The sequence below is a fragment of the Carcharodon carcharias genome, chromosome 4, assembly GCF_017639515.1.
Source record: "Carcharodon carcharias isolate sCarCar2 chromosome 4, sCarCar2.pri, whole genome shotgun sequence".
NCBI classification, from domain to species: Eukaryota; Metazoa; Chordata; class Chondrichthyes; order Lamniformes; family Lamnidae; genus Carcharodon; species Carcharodon carcharias.
This window is the reverse complement of record NC_054470.1, coordinates 11,412,101-11,432,500: the sequence shown is the minus strand read 5'-3', so window position 1 is coordinate 11,432,500 and position 20,400 is coordinate 11,412,101. Positions and strand designations below refer to the sequence as shown.

Here is a 20,400-nt window from a genome sequence, read left to right as displayed (position 1 = left end):
CTGCCTGCTGGGGTTCTCTTTCAGTTGTCCATCTGAGCTGATCTGTATCTCTGCCCACCCACTGATCACACTCCCATGCAGTATCTGTGCCCACCAAAAAGGCTCCACTCACTTTCAATTTCAAAAACATGGTCTTAGTAAGGTTTCTTCTCAACTCCCCCATCCTTTCCTCTCCACCAGTCACCCATGTCCTTTCCTCTATCACTGTTGACCCCTCAGCATCACTCTCCACCTCCAACCATCACCTACCAACCAGAACCCTTTTCTTTCCAGAATGTCCAGGTGAATGTGTACATTCCCTACCTTCCCTAAAATCCAACACCCATCCACATTGACCTCCCAACCTCCTCCTTCCCACCCCAAGGGTCTATGTCTGTTTCCGAGTCCCCACCAACCATCCTTGCCGTTCCTTCTACCATTACCATCGCACCCTCAGCCTCCCATGCTTTCAGATCACTCTGCCCCCTCTCAAACTCACCATTCCCTCCTAGCAGGCCAATCCTCAGTTCATTCACTGACTCCACAGACCCCTCCCTTGCACGTTCACCTGGACATCCCTTGCCCTTACTCCCTCCTCCATCCATACTCCCTCCTGTTCTTGGACTCCTTCCCATCTCCGAAATCCCTAACCCCTCTGAACATCCCCCCTCCACAAATTCTTTCCACCTTCGAACTCCTTCCCTTACACCTTCCTCCCCCTTATACTTAGCTCCCCAGTTGCCACATTCCCTCTTTACTCCCTCCTCCTCTGTACTCCATCCCCCCCAACATCACCCTCCTGATACCTTCATTCCCCCCTTCCCAACCTCACTCTACCAAACCCCCCTGCCCCACCAGCTACACCTTCCTCTCCCAGTCAAACCTAGACCTTCGTCTCCCATCACCACTTCCTGCTCCAGTACACCTTCCTCTCCCACTCACAGCTGGACTTTCCTCTCACCCCCTTGACGATCACTTGTAACAGCCCATGGCCAGTAGTGTCATATCAATAAGAATACACCCAGCATGCAATGCACCTGTTCCTCCAGGGCCCGGTAGTTATAGGGCCCCAGGCAGAGGGGCATATTAGTGGGGTGGTGAAAAAGGCATATGAGACCCTCGCCTTTATCAATTGAGGCATAGATTACAAAAGTAGGGGGGTCATGTTGGAGTTGTATATAATCTTGGTGAGGCCACAGCTGGAGTACTGTGTACAGTTCTGGTGGCTGCAATATAGGAAGGATGTGATTGCACTGGAGGGAGTGCAGAGGAGATTCACCAGGATGTTGTCTGTGATGAAACATTTAAGTTATGAAGAGAGGTTGGATAGACTTGGGTTGTTTTCATTGGAGCAGAGAAGACTGAGGGGTGACCTGATCGAGGTGTACAAGATTATGAGGGGCACGGACAGGGTGGATAGGGAGCAGCTGTTCCTCTTAGTTGAAGGGTCAGTCATGAGGGAGCATAAGTTCAAGATGAGGGGCAGGAGGTTTAGGGGGGACGTGAGGAAAAACCTTTCCCAGAGGGTGGTGACGGTCTGGAATGTGCTGCCTGGGAGGGTGGTGGAGGCGGGTTGCCTCACATCCTTTAAAAAGTACCTGGATGAGCACTTGGCACGTCAGAATATTCAAGGCTAAGGGCAAGTGCTGGTAAATGGGATTAGGTAGGTAGGTCAGGTGTTTCTCACGTGTCGGTGTAGACTTGATGGGCCGAAGGGCCACTTCTTCACTGTGTGATTCTGTGACCTTCTGCTCCTGGGATGTCCCCGATGTGAGCAAGACCCTAATGATTCTGCATGTCACACGTGCCTGGACGTGCTCTGAGCTGGCCTGTTTTCCCATTGACGTGGGCGGTAAATTTGACGTAGGGGGATGATTGTGGCAAGTAGGCAAGATGATGAGATGTAAAACTTTGAAATTATATTCCTGACGTTGGATGGCGGGAAAGGTTTGACCATTGATGGGTGGAGCGGACGATCACAAACTGATTTTTGGCTTTCTCGCCATATTGTCTGATCACACCTACCATGGTGCCCGACGACAACAGGGACAAAAAAATTACAGTCCTGGCCTCCAGTGGCTCTACAGCGATGTAATCATTTTCATCATAAATTTTGAAAGACTAAGGCATGCTGAATTAACCCAATAGAATTCTTTGAAGATGTATAAGGAAGTAGTAGACAAGTGTGTCTCATAGATTTAGATGTCTTTTGAAAATTAGGTACCACATGTAGGCTTATGGCAATGGTTAAGGCATGTGCACTCAGTGGACAAATAGCTGAATGAGTAGTAAATTGTCTAAAGTGCAGTTATTCCAATTGGGGGAGGGTAGAAAGCAGTGTTCCACAAGAATATATGCTGCCACCACTACTGTTTATAATTTACATTAATGGCTTGCACTTAGGAGCAAGGAAATCAACATCAAAATTTGCAGATGCTGCCAAACTGCGGGGTATAATAACACTGATAAATATGCAACAAAATACAAGAAAACATTCAAAAACTGGGCAGTTAAGTGGCAAATGAACTTGAACATTGATAAATATGAGGTGATGCACTTTTGTCAGGGAAAAGGAAATATCAAGTACAGGTTAGAAAACAAGAAACCGAGTGAGGTAGAAGAGTAAAAGGATCTGGGGATACAGGCGGACAAATCATTAAAAGCAACATCACAGGTCAGCAAAGCAATTAAAAATGCTAACGACGAACATATTGGGGCTTTGTTCTTTAGCAAAGAAGCGAAATAGAGGTGACCTAATGGAGGTCTGTAAAATTATGAATTGGTTGGGCAGGGTTGATTGTGGAAAGAATGTTCCCAATTGTGTGAGAATCCAAAATCAGGGACTATAAACATGAGATATTTACTAATCAATCCAACAGGGAAATAAGAAGAATTGGCTTTACTCAGAGAATTGTTAGAATGTGGAATGCACTGCCATAGGAAGTGGCTGAGGCAAATAGCTTAGATGCTTCCAAAAGGAAAACTACATGAGTACATGAGAGATTAGAGTAGAAAGGGATGTTTACTGAAAGTCTGAGATGAGGCTAATTGAACGGGAGGAGAATTGTGTGGAACATAAACAGCAACACAGACTATTTTGGCCGAACCTGTTCCGATGCTATCATTCAATGCAATAGATAGCTTTATTGGGTGAAAATGATTCAAAGGTATTATGCAAGGTTCTAACAATGATCATCTGAATGCACAGATATGAAAGAGCAGCCAACATGATTTTACAACCTCACAGAATTGTTATAGCACTGTCGTGTCTGTGCCGCTCTCTGCAAGAACAATTTGTCTCGTGCCACTCCCCTGTCTTTTCTCCGCAGCCCTGCAAATTTTTCCACTCCAGTTAATCACCCAATTCTCTTTTGAAAGCAATGATTAAATCTGCCTCCATTACACTGTGAGGCAGTACATTCCAGATCCTAACCGCTGTCTGGGTGAAAAAGATTTTCTCATTTTGCAGTTGCTTCTCTTGCCGGTCACCTTAAATTGGTTCTCTGGTTCTCGATCCTTCCACCCATGGGAACTGTTTCTCCCTATCTACTTTGTCCAGACCGCTCATGGCTTCCCTCTACCTATATAAAAGCAAAAAAGATAAAAGCAAAAAACTGGATGCTGGAAATCCAAAACAAAAACAAAAATACCAGGAAATACTCAGCAGATCTGGTAGCATCTGCGGAGAGGAACACAGTTAACGTTTCGAGTCAGAATGACCCTTCAACAGAACTAAGTAAAAATAGAAGAGAGGTGAAATATAAGCTGGTTTAAAGGGCACTGGCCCTCTAACCAGCTCTACTTGTCCCACCACGCCTCCCCTTACACCAGCTTATATTTCACCTCTCTTCTAGTTTTACTTAGTTCTGTTGAAGAGTCATTCGGACTCGAAATGTTAACTTTGTTCCTCTCCGCAGATGCTGCCAGACCTGCTGAGTTTTTCTAGGTATTTTTGGTTTTGTTTTGGATTTCCAGCATCCGCAGTTCTTTGCTTTTATCTTAGTGTTTAATTGACTGCCACTTCTCTTCAAGGAATGCCTACCTTGAAGAAGTATTGCTCTTCTCTCAGCCTTCTCTTCTCCAATGAGAACAGCCCCAACCTCTCCAGTCTATTTATGTAATTAAAGTTCCTCATCCCTGGAGTCATTCTCATGAATCTTTTCTGCACCTTCATATCCTTTCTAAAGTGTGGCACCAAGAGCTCTAGTTGAAGCTGAATCAGTCTTTCATACAGGGCAATCATGACTTCCTTTGCTTTTGTACTCTATGCTCTCATTTATAAAGCCAACAATCTCCTATGCTTTTTTAACCACTGTCTCAACATTTTGTGTGCATATACTCCAGGTTCCTCTGCTCCTGTGCCCACTTTAGCATTGTAATCTTTATCTTATGTTACCTATCCCTACCAAAATGAATCACTTCACCCTCTTTGCATTAAATTTCATCTGTCACTTGTCCACCCATTCCACCAGCCTGTCTATGTTGTTTTGAATTTTAAAACTATCCTCCTCACAGTTCATAATACTTCCAAATTTTGCGTCATCCGCAAATTTTTAAATTTTGCCCTGCATGCCATGGCCTGGGTCATTAATATATATCAAGAGAGCAGGGATCCTAACACAGACCCGATGGATACCCCACTATAAACCTTCCTGCAGTCCAAAAAAGAACCATTCACAATCACTCTCTGTTTCCTGTCACTCAGTTAATTTTGTATCCATGTTGCTACTGCCCCTTTTGTTCCAAGAGCTTTAACTTTGCTCACAAGTCTGCTGTGTCTCACTTTCTCAAATGTCTTTTCGATGCCCATATATGTGAAATCAACCACACTACACTCGTCTACCCTCTGTTGTCTCATCAGAAAGCTCAAGGAAGTTAGTTAAACACAATTTTCCCTTGACAAATCCATGCTGGCTTTCATTAGTTAGCCCCCATTTGCCCAAGTGACTATTCATTTTTTTTCTGAATCAGTCTTTCTGAAAGCTTCCTCACCATAAAGGTTAAACTGATTGGCCTGTGGTTGCTGGGCTTATCTTTACACTCTTTTTTGAATAAGCGTGTAACATTTGCAATTCCTCAGTGTTCTGTCACCACCCCTGTATCTAAGGAGGATTGGAAAATTTTGGCCAGTGTCTCCACAATTTTCATACATGTGTCTCTCCTTGCATCAAATTTAAGTACAGCCAGTCTACCTAATACCTCTTCCTTATCAATTTTAAACCCATCAAGTGTCTCAAATACCTCCTCTTCCACCATGATGTGGATAGCATCTTTTTCTTTGGTAAAGGCAGATACAAAGTACGCATTTAGCACTTCAGCCAGGCCCTCAACCTCCCTTTTAGATCTATTATCAGCCCAACTCCTCCTTTTTTACTGTTAATATGCCTGTAGAAGATTTTTGGATTCCCTTTATGTTAGCTGCCAGCCTCTTCTCATATTGTCTCTTTACTTCTCTTATTTGCTTTCACAATTCCTCTCTGGACCTTCTACATCGCACCTGAGTCAGAATTGCATTATCCATCTGACATCTACCACATGTCCATTTTTTTTGCTTCATCTTGCTGTCTCTCTCTTTCATCATCCAAGGAGCTCTGGATTTTGTTGTGCTGCCTCTACCCATCATGCGCCTGGACTACTGCTGAACTATATCTTCAAAGGCAGCACGTTGTTTAGCTACACTTCTGCATAACAACTCTATATGTACAACAACCCTATTGAAATTCTTTGAAGAGGTTTCTGGATTAATGGATGAGGACTATTTAAGAGATGGGTGAGATTCACTGCTGATGGTCAATGCAATCCAGTGCAATCAAGAGGTTAGATCAATTTTCAATTTTTATTGAATTACATTCTTCAGGTGATGCTGTTGATGTACATTAACACTCAGGAAATGCATTACAGACTGCCCAGATGGACTCAAAATTTCTACAAAAGCCAGAAGCTGATAAACAAGAAATGCCCTTCCTGGGAAATAGTGATGGGTGGCAATTCACTGGGTTTTGACCTGTGTCCCCTATTTTCTCATTTGTGAGTATTATGAGTAGAGTATCACAAGCACTCAAATCCATTCTGGAAGTGACAAATAAACTACATTTACCATAGTATGGCTGGCATGCCAATGGGCTTAAAATCCAGAGATCATGAGTTCTTTTATTCATTCATGGGATGTAGGCGTCACTGGCTAGGCTAGCCTTAATTGCCCATCCCTAGAAGATGATGGTGAGATGCCCTCTTAAACTGCTGCAGTCCATGTGGTATAGGTACACCCACATTGCTGTTAGGAAGGAGTTCCAGGATATTGACCCAGCGATAGTGAAGGAACAGCGATAAATATCCAAGTCAGGATGATGAGTGGCTTGGAGGGGAACTTCCAGGTGGTGGTCTTCCCATCTATCTGCTGCCCTTGTCCTTCTAGATGATAGTGGGTGTGGGTTTGAAAGGTGCTGTCTAAGGAGGCTTGGTGAGTTCTTCCAGTGCATCTTGTAGATGGTACACACCACTGCCAATGTGTGTTGGTGGTGGAGGGAGTGAATGTTTGCGGGTGGGGTGCCAATCAAGTGGGTGCTTTGTCCTGGTTGGTGTTGAGCTTCTTGAGTGTTGTTGGAGCTGCACTCATCCAGGCAAGTGGAGAGTATTCCATCACACTCCCGATTTGTGCCTTGCAGATGGTGGACAGGCTTTGAGGGTCAGAAGGTGAGTTACTCACCGCAGGATTCCTAGCCTCTGACCTGCTCTTGTAGTGATTGTATTTATATGGCTAGTCCAGTTCAATTTCTGGTCAATTAAACCCCCAGGATGTTTATAATGGGCGATTCAGTGATGGTAATGCTATTGAATATCAAGGGGCAATTATTAGATTCTCTCTTGTTGGAAATGGTCATTGCGAATGGTGCAGAACATTGTGCAATCATCAGCGAGCATCCCCAATTTGACCTTATGATGGAAGGAAGGTAATTGATGAAGCAGCTGAAGGTTGTTGGGCCTAGGACACTACCCTGAGGAACTCCTGCTCTTGTATCTGTGATGAACTGGAACTGAGATGATCGACCTCCTATACCCACAACCATCTTCCTTTTTGTTAGGTATGACTCCAACCAGCAGAGTGTTCCCCACCCCCCCCTACCCCCCCCAACCCCGGTTCCCATTGACTCCAGTTTTGCTAGGGCTCCTTGATGCCACACTCAGTCAAAAGCTGCCTCGATGTCAAGGGCCGTCACTCTCACCTCACCTCTGGAGTTCAGCTCTTTTGTCCATGTTTAAACCAAGGCTGTAATTCATGAATGACATGTTGTGGAACTGTATTTACTTGATCTGGTAATTTATGATTCACTTCCAGAACAATAACCAAGGAGGTTACAATAGTCACATGAAACTGGATTCACCAATATTTTTCAGGGAGTTTGTAATCTTTATCCAGTCTGACCTATGTATGATTTCAATGCCATTTTATGTGATCATTTAAAGTGGTCTATCATTCCCATCAGATGCAAACAACTTCCACAAAGTGCCATGGGTGAAGAACATTAGTTTCTACCACCAATAGTGGCTAGCTTGTACATCCACTGACCAAGCTGGCTCTGCTCTGGAAGAAGCTGTCATATTGGACTGCGTAATGTGTTGAGGGATTCGACACGAGGAGACAACCTACTCAACCTCATACTCACCAACCTGCCCAGCACAGATCCATGATGGCTCTGATTGGGTTGGCAATCTATGAAGCTAAAGTCTTATCCTAACAATGAGGACATCCTCTATTGTGTAGTGTTGCACTTTAGCTGTGATGTTTGGGATAAGCTAAGGATAAATACAGCACCCAAAACCTGGGCATCCAAGAGGCAATATGAGCCATGAGCAGCAGCAGGACTGTTTAGGATCACAATCTGTAAGTTTATGGCCCAGCACATCCGTATTCCTGAATCACCTTCAGGCAGGGAGACCAAAACTGGTTAAATTTTAAATATAAAAGGACATGCCAAGAAGATGAATCAGGCATAGCTTAAGGGAGGTATCAACCTAGAGAAGCATGCTAAGCATTAGAAGTAGAAATAAAAAGAACTTGCATTTATATAGAATCTTTAACATAGTAAAGCTTTCCAAATTGCTTCATAGGGGTGTTGTCAAACAAAATGCAAGCCACAGAAGGAGCAGTTCTGAATGCTGTATTTATCCAAGACAATTAGGGTTAAAGAAATAGGTTTCTGGATATATGTCAAAGGAGAAGAGGCAGGCGGAGAAGCAGAGGAGATTGGGGAGGAAATTCCAGAGTTTAGGTTCCTGCAGCTGAAGGAAAAACCACCAATGATAGAGCAAATAAAATCGGGGAGGAGCAAGAGATAAGAATTAGAGGAGCGTAGAAATCTCAAAGGGTCGTAGAGCTGGAGGAGGTTAGAGAGATAGGGAGGGATGAGGTTGTGAAGGCATTTGAAAACAAGGATGAGAATTTTAAATTGAGGCTTTACTGGACCAGGAGTCAATGTTGGTCAGCAAGAAGAGGAGCGATGGGTAAAAGGGGCTTGGTGTGGGTTGGATACCAGCAACGGGTTTTGGATGGGTTCAAGTTTTTTAAGGGCAGAAAATTGAAGGCTGGCCAGCGGAATATTGGAATAGGCAAGTTAAGAGGTAAAAATGGCCTGGGTGAGGGTTTCAGCAACAAAGTGAAACAGAGGTGGACATGGGAAAGATTACAGAGCTAGAAATGATGGAGCAGTTAAGTAGTCAAAAGCTCATCTTAGGATCAAATAGCATACCAAGGATACAAGCAGTCTGATTCAGCTTCAGACAGTGACCAGGGAGAGGGATGGACTCGATAGCTGGGAATAAAGTTTGTAGAGGCACCAGGCAATGGATTTATTTTTTCCAATATTTAGTAGGAGACAATTTTTCCCATCCATGACTAGGTGATGGGCAAGCAGTGCAATAAATCAGAGGCACTGGATGGTGGTAGATGGTGTTAAGATAGAGCTGGGTGATGTCTGTACATTTTTTAAAAATCATTCGGGGATGTGGGCTTCGCTGGCTGGGCTAACATTTATTGCCCATCCCTAGTTGCCCTGAGTAGGTGGTGGTGAGCTGCCTTCTTGAACCGCTGTAGTCCATGTGGTGTAGGTATACCCACAGTGCTGTTAGGAAGCGAGGATTTTGACCCAGCAACAGTGAAGGAACAGAGATATATTTCCAAGTCAGGATGGTGAGTGACTTGGAAGGGAACTTCCAGGTGGTGGTGTTCCCATCTATCTGCTGCCCTTGTCCTTCTAGATGGTAGTAGTCACAGGTTTGGAAGATGCTGTCTAAGGAGCCTTGGTGAATTCCTGCAGTGCATCTTGTAGATGGTACACACTGCTGCTACTGTGAGTCAGTGGTGGAGGGAGTGAATGTTTGTGGATATGGTGCCAATCAACCGGACTGCTTTGTCCTGGACAGTGTCCAGCTTCTTCAGTGTTGCAGAAGCTGCACTCATCTACGCAAGTGGGGAGTATTCCAACACACTCCTGACTTGTGCCGTACAGATGGTGGACAGACTTCGGAGAGTCAGGAGGCGAGTTACTCACTGCACAATTCCTAGCCTCTGACCTGCTCTTGTAGCCATAGTATTTATATGGCTGGTCCAGTTCAGTTTCTGATCAATGGTAATCCCTGGGATTTTGATAATTGCGGATTCAATGGCGCTAATTCCATTGAACAACAAAGGGTGATGGGCGGATTCTGTCTTATTGGAGATGGCCATTGCCTGACACCTGACCTATTATTTGCCACTTGTCAGCCCAAGCCTAGATGTTGTCCAGGTCTTGCTGCATTTGGACATGGACTGCTTCAGTATCTGAGGAGTCGCGAATGGTACTGAACATTGTGCATTCATCAGTGAACATCCCCATTTCTAACTTTATGATGGAAGGAAGATCATTGATGAAGCAGCTGAAGATGTTTGGGCCTAGGACACTACACTGAGGAACTACTGCAGTGATATCCTGGAGCTGAGATGACTGACCTCCAACAACCACAACCATCTTCCTTTGTGCTAGGTATGACTCCAACCAGCGGAGAGTTTTCCCCCTGATTCCCATTGACTCCAGTTTTGCTAGGGCTCCTTGATGCCACACTTGGTCAAATGTTGCCTTGCTGTCAAGGGCAGTCACTCTCACCTCACCTCGGGAGTTCAGTTCTTTTGTCCATGTTTGACTCAAAGCTGTAACGAGATCAGGAGCTGAGTGGCCCTGGTGGAACCCAAACTGGGCATCAGTGAGAAGGCTGTTGCTAAGCAAGTGCCACTCGAGAGCACTGTTGATGACCACTTCTATTACTTTATTGATGATGGAGCGTAGACTGATGGGGCAGTAATTGGCCGGGCTGGATATGTCCTGTTTTTCGTGTACAGGACATAACTGGACAATTTTCCACATAGCTGGGTAGATGCCAGTGTTACAGCTGTACTGGAACAGCTTGGCTAGGGGCACAACAAGTTCTGAAGCACAAGTCTTCAGTACTATTGCCAGAATATTGTCAGGACCCATAGTTTTTGCATTATCCAGTGTCTTCAGCCATTTCTTAATATCATGTGGAGTGAATTGAATTGGCTGAAGACTGGCACCTATGATGCTGGGACCTCCTGAGGAGGCCAAGATGGATCATCCACTCGCCACTTCTGGCTGAAGATTGTAGCAAATGCTTCAGCCTTATCTTTTGCACTGCTGTGCTGGGCTCCTCCATCTTTGAGGATGTGGATATTTGTGGAGCCACCTCCTCCAGTGAGTTGTTTAATGGTCCATCACCATTCATGACTGAATGTGGCAGGACTCTCAGAGCTTAGATCTGATCTGTTGGTTGTGGGATCACTTAGCTCTGTCTATTGCTTGTTGCTTATGCTGTTTGGCACTCAAGTAGTGCTGTTTTATGGCTTCACCAGGTTGACACCTCATTATTAGGAATGCTAGGTGCTGCTCCTGACATGTCCTTCTGCACTCTTCATTGAACCAGGGTTGATCCCCTGGCCTGATGGTAATGGTAGAGTGGGGGATATGCCCGGCCATGAGGTTACAGATTGTGTTCGAGTACAATTCTGCTGCTGCTGATGGCCCACAGCACCTCATGGATGCCCAGTCTGGAGCTGCTAGATCTGTTCGAAACCTATCCCATTTAGCACGGTGGCCACACAACACGATGGAGGGTATCCTCAAAGTGATGGCAGGACTTCGTCTCCACAATGATTGTGTGGTGGTCACTTCTACTGATACTGTCATGGACAGATGCATCTGTGGCAGGCAGGTTGGTGAAGACAAGGTCAAGTATGTTTTTCCCTCTTGTTGGTTCCCTGACCACCTGCTGTAGTGAACAGCTTGACATGTAGAACTTGACATTGAGTATTCAGACGATGTTGCCTAGAGGCAGCATGTCAATGATAAATAGAAAGAGTATAAGGATAAATCCTTGGGGGACACCACAGATTATAGTAAGGGAAGAGGAAAAGAACCAATTACAGGTAATTCTAAGCTTATGGTTGGATAGATAAGAATGGAACCAGATGAGGCAAACTGGATGAAGATGGAGAGACAATTGGTGGAGGATGGTATGGTCAACCACGCCAAAGGCTGCAGACAGGTCAAGAAGAATGAGGAGGGTTAGATAGTTTACCATGGTCACATTTATATAGGATGTCATTTGTGGCTTTAGTAAAGGCCATTTCAGTACTGTGGCATCAGGTTCAAACATAGGAGTTAGGGGAAACTTGGGCACAGATTTGGGAGATGACAACATATTGAAGGCCATTGGAGAGGAAAGGGGGATTGGACATGGGGTGCTAGCTTGCAAAGGCAGAGGTGCCAAGGATAGGTTTTTTGAGGATGTGGTAATAATGACAAATTTGTAAGGGAGGGAGACAGTCCCTGAAAGGAAAACATTAACATTATCAGCTTTCATGAGGACTAGGCAGAGAAGTTAGGTGGTCAGCAATTTGGCAGGAATAGTTTCAAAGCAGCAGGGGATGGGTCTTGTGGACAAGATGAGCTTGCAGTGAGCATGAGGGAAGATGGGGGAGAAACCATAGAAAGATGCAAGTTCAGGACTAGAGCGAGGGGCAGGGGAAAACTTAGAGGAAGGTTGACTTGTTGAATTAGAAGAAGAGAAGGAACACATGTAGCTGATGAGATGGTTACAAGATTATTGACAAAGAAGCGTCTGAGCTCCTTGCACTTATTGTTGGGGTGAGGTTGAAGGAGGTAGAGAAGAAGGTTTTCACAAGATGGTTTGTAGTGGAGAAGAGAAGCCTGGGGATTATCTTTGCATTCCTGCAATAGCGAACAATTTTAGCAGAGCAGAGCAGGAATTTATAATGCTTTTCGTGGTTCAGCCAGTCCCAGCAATAAATGGCCCAACCAAAATTCCATTATTTGTAAAGAAAAGTGCACATTTGTGAAGTTAAAAGCAACAACAAAAAAAAGTACCAGCAGTGTAAACAAAAATGGAAGTTACTGCTATTTGCAGAACAACTTGTTCAACACTTAATCTGGCCTTGCACTTGTTAAAGAGTTACACTGATTCCATATGTTTAACATAATGATGTGTGCAAATATTTAACTTACGGGATGAGGTTTTGTGTAAGGCTTTTTAATCATGATGGCTTTATGATGAACTGTTCCCTAAAGTGCATGGGATGGGTTGATTCTAATTTTCTGTACATTTGTTTCAAAACTAAAATATATATATTTATATATGCCAAATATAAAAAACAAGCACAAAGAGCAGTTATATAAGTTATTAACCAACAAACAACAATATGCTTTCAGTGAAAATCTGCCGGACAACCAGAACAGTATAATTGGTAAAAGATGGAACACTGAGTATTTTGTGCTCATTGCAGAAATTTAATAAGGCTACTTATTCTCTTTCTATATCTGCCTCATGGAAAATGGTTTCAAAACACGATTTACATCCTGCTTCCATTATTAGCACTGTGTGAGTTATGTACAGTGGCAAATGAAAATTTTTACGGAAGTATTACACTGTAAGAATTTAATACAAGTCCTTCCATTAGGTTCATTAAATCTCATAGGCTCCATCATCTCAGTACTGCAGCATTGTATTTTTAGTAAATGCATTTTATTCTGACAGAGCATGGTGGAATATAATTATGTTTTTATATCTTTAAATTATATGGGTGTAACTTAAAAAAAGTGTAGCTTAGGGTTTTTAACCGAACAGCTATAAAAATAGGAAGTGACTTATATACCAAAGTGGCATCTTGATTGTTTTTTGTAGCACCTTGCTCTGTAATGATTACACTATTATTATTGAAGCAAAGTTAGCTTGACTTAATTATTAATACAGGTAAATTGACGTTGTTGGTAAATAATGTTAACTAAGTACTGCAATGAGAATAAATACAGCTATCGCAAAGGAGATGATTATGTTTCAGATGAGTATTGTTACATGATTTTTTTTAATGATCTGTAAGAGCCAACAGAGAGCGACGTTATGCTGCTTTTCAATACGTTGATGTTTATAGTTATCAAACAACCAGTATAGTGCACTATGTAGAGTACATGATTCAACTGCAAAGCTACTGGCACAAACAATGGAAACATTTGAAAGTAGAAATGGATGCACTTACCATGATTTCTTCTGTGTCACTTCACTGGAGAACTCTGGGTATAATGTGTTTTGGCTCTTTATTGCTTGAGTAGAAAGTGCTCAATTCGTTAGGATACAAAATAGTTTACATGATCCTTGCATCAAACTGTTGTGGTTGTTGTCTTCCTCAGAATAGTTTTTTGAGGTTTTGGAGCAGTCTGTGGAGGTGCGATTTTAGCCTTTATGGTTGGGAAATTATTACTAAAGTTACTGCCTGATCCTCCATTTTCAAGGGGAGGGCACTGGTGCGGTGGCTTTCCTTTTGCATTGCTCAGTTCACCATGTAAATGCACGCTCCTGTTTCTCATGTCATATTGAACATCACAATCCGGACAGTAGCCATGGTACTGAACTTCCTCATTAAATCGAACTCTTTCCCGTGTAACCTCTGGACATTTATCTTTAGCAACTCTGGGCACCAGTGGCTGTTTGCGCATTTTTTCTGGATTGCTACCAGGGAGACAACACACATCTCCGTTTGGCATTTTATCTGTCTTACACAAGAATGCACCATTGCGGAGCAAGGCCCCATTGGTCGTCAGAGGGTTAACACAGTAAGATAGTCTGCGGGGCTCCTCACATCGCAGGGGGGTTAATCGTGGAGGTGGAGGTGGGGGATTGGCTTTCTTTAGCACGGTTAGGATAGCTGATGAAGTCACTGTTGTCTTGCAAATTGATCTAACTGAGTGCACTTTGATCTTATCCAGGCTCGAGGCTGTTGTACTACTTGAGGTGCTATTTATAGTGTCAGTCTTGGAGCTGTCAGTCATTTCTTCCTCCAGCTGTAGGTCACAGGTAAGATGGTCTATTTGGTCAACTACCTGCACAGGATGGGAAAAAACAGTGAGGATCCAATAAGCACGATAGCTTGTCAATCCAGGAGTGAAGTAATTGTACCATCATTCATAAAGCTATAATAAATGCACACAATCCTGCATCTGTTTCCTCAAATAACTGTGCAAACAATTGTAATAATTAAAAGAAGATAAATTTCATGAAATGGTGGTGGTTAAAACAACCTTTCTCATGACTTTCCAATCCCACAACTGCCTGTGCTGTAACTTTCCGTGAAATACAATTATTTCTTGGAGTCAATAATAGCATATTGAATGGCCTGTTCATTTCTCAGCCTGAATGTACAACACATTGGCTCAGATTTTGTGGTGTAATGACAGCAAAACTGTTAGTGTTTGTCATCGTTACCCCTCTAAAATTGAAAGCAACTTCTAGATTCATCATATGCACAGAAACTGTTGTCAGTGATTCTGCCCTTCCCCATAGCGTGTGCTGTTGGAATTTCCTCGAGACTATAGTCAAGTAGAAATCACTGGACTGATGAAAACTTGCAGTTTTAGTATACCTGTGTCCCTATAAAAACCTTTGACAAAGCTAAACATTGTAATGAGACGTAGCGGGGGTGGAATTTAATGCTCATCATGGTGGGTCCATAGACCAGCTTGAGAGCCAGTGGAAACCCGACTGTGGCCATTGCAAGTCCCCTCAACCTGATTTAACACTGATCAGGTATGAGTATTGCTGAAAAAAGAGACATGCTATTGAACATTTTTGCCTTGCGCTCATCAGGATAGCTCGCAAAAAAATTACCAACAGTAACAGGAGAACAACAATTTATTCTGCATGAAAGGAGAGTGCTGATTGGTTGGCAAGTGGATTCTGATTGTTGGAGGTGTTGCCGTGGAGAATGCAGTTCAATTAGGGGGAGGAGGAGTGTAGTGGTGTTGTCACTAGACTAATACCCCAAAGACCCAGGATAATGCTCTGGGGACCTGGGTTTGAATTCCACCATGGCAGGTGGTGAAATTTTAATTCAGTAAATATCTGGAATTAAAAGTCCAACGATGACCATGAATCAATTGTCATTAAAAACCCATCTGGTTCACTAGTGCCCTTTAGGGAAGGAAATCTGCTGTCCTTACCTAGATCCACAGCAATGTGGTTGACTCTGAAAAGGCCTAGCCAGCCACTTAGTTGTCTAAAAAGTGTAAAGGAAATATTTTTTTTTCCCTAATATTACTGTGGGACACTAAAGTAGGTTTATTGGGACTATGTGTATATATGTTTGTGCGTGTGTCTAGTTTAATTAAACAGCAGACAGTCAGGCTGCAAGTTTTGAATCATCAAGAGACCATTAGGTGTAACACAGGCATTTGAAATGGAGATGGGTAAACTCGGGTTAAGTCCCAGCAGATACTGTGTGAATGGAATTTGCATTTTTAGATAAGTTGAGAGGGTGTTTGATTGGCAAAGGGACATGATAAGTTGTTTACAATTGGCAAGGTGAAGAAGGCCAGGTTATTAAGTTTATTTTTCCCGAAAGTGCTGGCCATAATACCAACATGAAAGATTTTAATATTCTGGGAGAAGTAACTTCCAAAGTAAGGGTGAAACAGTGGGATTTACACATCAAAAGGGAGAAAATGTATTTAAAGAAAGATGGAAAGCTGTATGAGGCATGGCCATGTGAAATCTTGAAAGGTGCACTGTGTGAAACAGTCTTATAGAAAAAGCCTCGAGCCACACCACAGAAGTTTGCTGTTCCAGTAACAAAGGTTATGTTAGAAGCCTTTGGAGTTCCATTGTCAAGTAAGAGGGAGAGAGAAGCTGTGAAACACCTCCCTTATAGTAACAGTGGGTGCTTGTGGCAATATTGCTGGATGTTTTATAGATAAGAATCTATTTGGACAGTTGCCTGAAAGGGGGGTGTAAAGGGGGGTCTAGTTAAGGAGAAATCTTGTGAGAACTGTTGGAAAACTAAATGTAACTGCGCAACTGTAGTTTTGTGTGTTTAAGTTTTATTTTCTTTTGTTAACAAATGTTCTAATTTAATCTTTAAAATCTCGTAAGGTGGTAGTGCACTCATTACTTCTGACTTCAGTGCACAAACCTTCTAGTAATAAATACAAATTAAAAAATCATTGTGATAGCGTGGCCAAGTTTCCCTTTGGGATTTGGTCAGTGTGGCAAATACCACCTGCCATATCATAACAAAAGCCTAAAAGGAATGGAACTGGAATCAACCGAGGCACCAGAAATGACAATGACAAACTCAGCCCTGTCGACCCTGCAAAGTCCTCCTTACCAACATCTGGGGGCTAGTGCCAAAGTTGGGAGAGCTGTCTCACAGACTAGTCAAGCAATAGCCTGACAGAATCATATCTTATGGACAATGTCCCAGACACCACAATCACCATTCCTGGATATGTCCTGTATCACCGGCACAACAGAACCAGCAGAGGTGGCAGCACAGTGGTATACAGTCAGGAGGGTGTTGTTCTGGGAGTACTCAGCATCGATGCTGGTCCCCATGAAGTCTCATGGCATCAGATCAAACATGGGCAAGAAAACCTCCTGCAGATTATCATATACCACTCCCCACCCCTCCATGTAGAACACCACTGAGGGTGGCACGGGTGCAGAATGTACTCTGGGTAGGGGACTTAATGTCAATGGCCCGGCAGCATAACTACTGATCGAGCTGGCGATGTTCCAAAGGACATAGCTGCTAGGCTGTGTATACGGCAGGTGGTGAGGGAACCAACAAGAGGGAAAAGCATACTTGACTTCAACCTCACTAACCTGCCTGCCACAGATGCATCTGTCCACAGATGTATCGGTGGAAGTGACCACCACACGGTTCTTATGGAGAGAAGGTCCTGTCTTCACAATAAGGATACCCTCCATCATGTGTGGTACTACTACCGTGTTAAATGGAATAGATTTCAAACAGATCTAGCAACTTAGGGCAGACTTTTATGGCCCTGTTTTGGTGGGGATGGGGCTGTAAAAAGCAGCAAGACATTCTAAAACTCATTGACTTTGGCAAGAACGTAAAATCCCAATGCCGTAAAATTTCACCCATAAGACTGGGCAACGTGAGGCACTGTGGGCCAGCAGCAGCAGCAGAATTATACTCAACCAAATTTGTAACCTCATGGCCTATCACTTGAGACTGCAAAGGCTATGGGCCCTGACAATATTCTGGCAATAGTATATACTTGTGCTCCAGAACTTGCCTCACCCCCTAGCCAAACTGTTCCAGTACAGCTACAACACTGGCATCTACCCGGCCATGTGGAAAATTGTCCTGTACACAAAAAGCAGGACAAATCCAACCCAGCCAATTACCACCATTCCCCCGCTCCTCCCCCCACCCTGCCAATTCCGTCTAACCTTGATCATCAGTAATGGAAGAGGTCATTAACAGTGCTATTAAGCAGCACTTGCTTAGCAATCACCTGCTCAATGACCCTTAGTTTGGGTTCTCCCAGGGCCAGACTCCTGACCTCATTGTGGCCTTGGTTCAAACATGGACAAATGAACTAAATTCCAGAGGTGAGGTGAGAGTGACTGCCCTTGACATCAAGGCAGCATCTGGCTGAATATGGCATTGAGGAGCCCTAGCAAAAGTGGGGTCAATGGAAATCAGGGGGAAAACTATCCACTGGTTGGAGTCATACCTAGCACAAAGGAAGATGGTTGTGGTTGTGGTTGGTCAATCATCACAGCTCCAGGACATCACTGCAGAAGTTCCACAGGGTAGTGTCCTAGTCTGCTTCATCAATGACCTTCATTCCATCATAAGGTCAGAAGTGGGGATGTTCGCTGATGATTGCACAATGTTCAGCACCATTCGCGACTCCTCAGGTACTGAAGCTGTCCATGTCCAAATGAAATAAGACCTGGCCAATATCCAGGCTTGGGCTGACAAGTGACAAGTAATATTCATGCCATACAAGTGTCAGGCAATGACCATCTCCAACAAGAGAGAGTCCAAACATCTCCCCTTGACATCCAATGGCTTTACCATCGCTGAATCTCCCACTTTCAACATCTTGGGGGTTACTATAGACCAGAAACTGAGCTAGCCATATAAATACTGTGACTACAGGAGCAGGTCTGAGGCTAGGAATCCTACAGTGAGTAACTCACCTCTTGACTCCCCAAAGCCTGTCCACCATCTACATGGCACAAGTCAGGATGGTGATGGAATACTCTCCACTTATCTGGATGAGACACCATCCAGGACAAAGCAGCCTGCTTGATTATCACCCCATCCATAAACATTCACTCCCTCCACCACCAATGCACAGTGGCAGAAGTATGTACCATCTACAAGATGCACTGCAGGAACTCAGCAAGCCTCTTTAGACAGCGCCTTCCAAACCCACAACCATTAATATCAGGAAGAACAAAGTCAGCAGACACATGGGAACACCAACATGTGAAATTTCCCCTCCAAGCCACTTAACATCCTGATTTGGAAGTATATCGTCATTAATTCACTGTCGCTGTGTCAAAATCCTGGAACTCCCTCCCTAACAGCACTGTGGTGTACCTACACCACACGGACTGCACTGGTTAAAGAAGGCAACTCACCACCACCTTCTCAAGTGCAACTATGGATGGGCAGTAAGTGGCCTAGTCAGTGATGCCCACACCCCGTGAACAAATTTTTAAAAAGCTACAGGCCAACCAGAGGCCAGTGGCAGTCCAGTATTGGCAGCACCAATTGGAGCAGTGGCCACTGCCAGTGCTGCAGAAGGCCCAGGCTGCAGGATTTTCGCTGGAGCCTGGAATGATGTCAGGTGAGGCTCCCTTACTAGGTCAGTTGGTGAAGCCCTGGCGAGAGAGAGGAGGGGGGGGCTCGTATTAAGGGTAGGCACGGGTGTTCACAGGTACGCTGCCCTCGCCACAAGTGGATATTTCCATCGGACATGGGCTGCCCAAGTCGGAAGGACACCTCTCCTAACACCAAAGGTTGAATACCAGCAGGGGGAAGAGACCTTTAAGTGTTTATTTAAGTGCCTCAGTTAGCTTCCAGCGGGGAAAGCCATGCTTAGCTCTTTCCATCTTGGACTTAATCAAGGGGAGTCAGGAAGGCGATGGGTCTCCAACTTCCCACCTGATCATACAGCCCTCCCACCCCCCAGCTCACATTAAATCCGTCTAAGGTTTTTTACTTAGAATAAGCTCAATATTACTGCCGACCAGCCTCACTGAACCTAAAAAACTAATTTTATATTTGTGGAATGTCTGATTTCTCCATTCTTCATTCAAACGGTTGGAAAATCATCAACAGCAGGCTTGCAATTTCCTGAGAAAGACTCCCTGCACCTCAGCCTAGGTCAAGAATACTTGACTATGCATTTAGTCTTAGTGTTGCTGTGGTGTGCCTGCCTTTCATTCGTGTTCTTTACTTTTCTGACCCACTTTGTTTTTTCTATATATAATTCTTTCTGAACTTGTCCATAACTTTGTCTGCTCTGCCTGAGGTACAGGACACATTACTGAATTTATTCACAGGGTAAATATGTTTCCTGCAAGAAACTTTATCCACCTAGAATGCCTCTTGGAGATACTCATGTATGTGGTTCATCTCCTTCTAAAGTTCAACACCCGCATAGCAACTGAAAATGTTACATTCAATTAATTACATAAAATCTGGAAGCAAGTATCAGTCATGTTAATCATGCAACTATTGGGTTGTTGTACAAACTCATCTGATGTCCTTTCAGAAAGGAAAGCTGCTGTCCTTACCTGGTCTGGCCAATACATGACTGCAGACCCACAACACGCAGTTGACTCTCAACTGCCCTCGGAAATGGTCTAACAAGCCACTTAGATGCATTCAAGTAGGCAGCTCACCACCACTCAATGGAACTTAGGGATGGGCAATAAATGCTGACATAACCAGTGACGCCCACACTCCATATACGAATTAAAAAGAAAAATTAATTATGTACTCTCAATTAGTGCAATTCCCAGCCAGGAGTTTAAGAT

At 43.9% G+C, this 20,400-nt stretch overlaps 1 protein-coding gene across 1 annotated transcript in view; it reads right to left on the bottom strand.

The window, feature by feature from the left end:
* Window positions 1–14,408, bottom strand: part of LOC121277258 (protein Largen-like) — a 144,867-nt gene extending 130,459 nt beyond the window's left edge. The window contains exon 1 of the mRNA XM_041186503.1: window positions 13,580–14,408. Coding sequence (XP_041042437.1) covers window positions 13,701–14,369 — 669 coding nt within the window. The 5' untranslated portion in view covers window positions 14,370–14,408 and the 3' untranslated portion in view covers window positions 13,580–13,700. The remainder of the gene's footprint in view (window positions 1–13,579) is intronic.
* Between the last annotated feature and the right edge of the window lie 5,992 nt (window positions 14,409–20,400).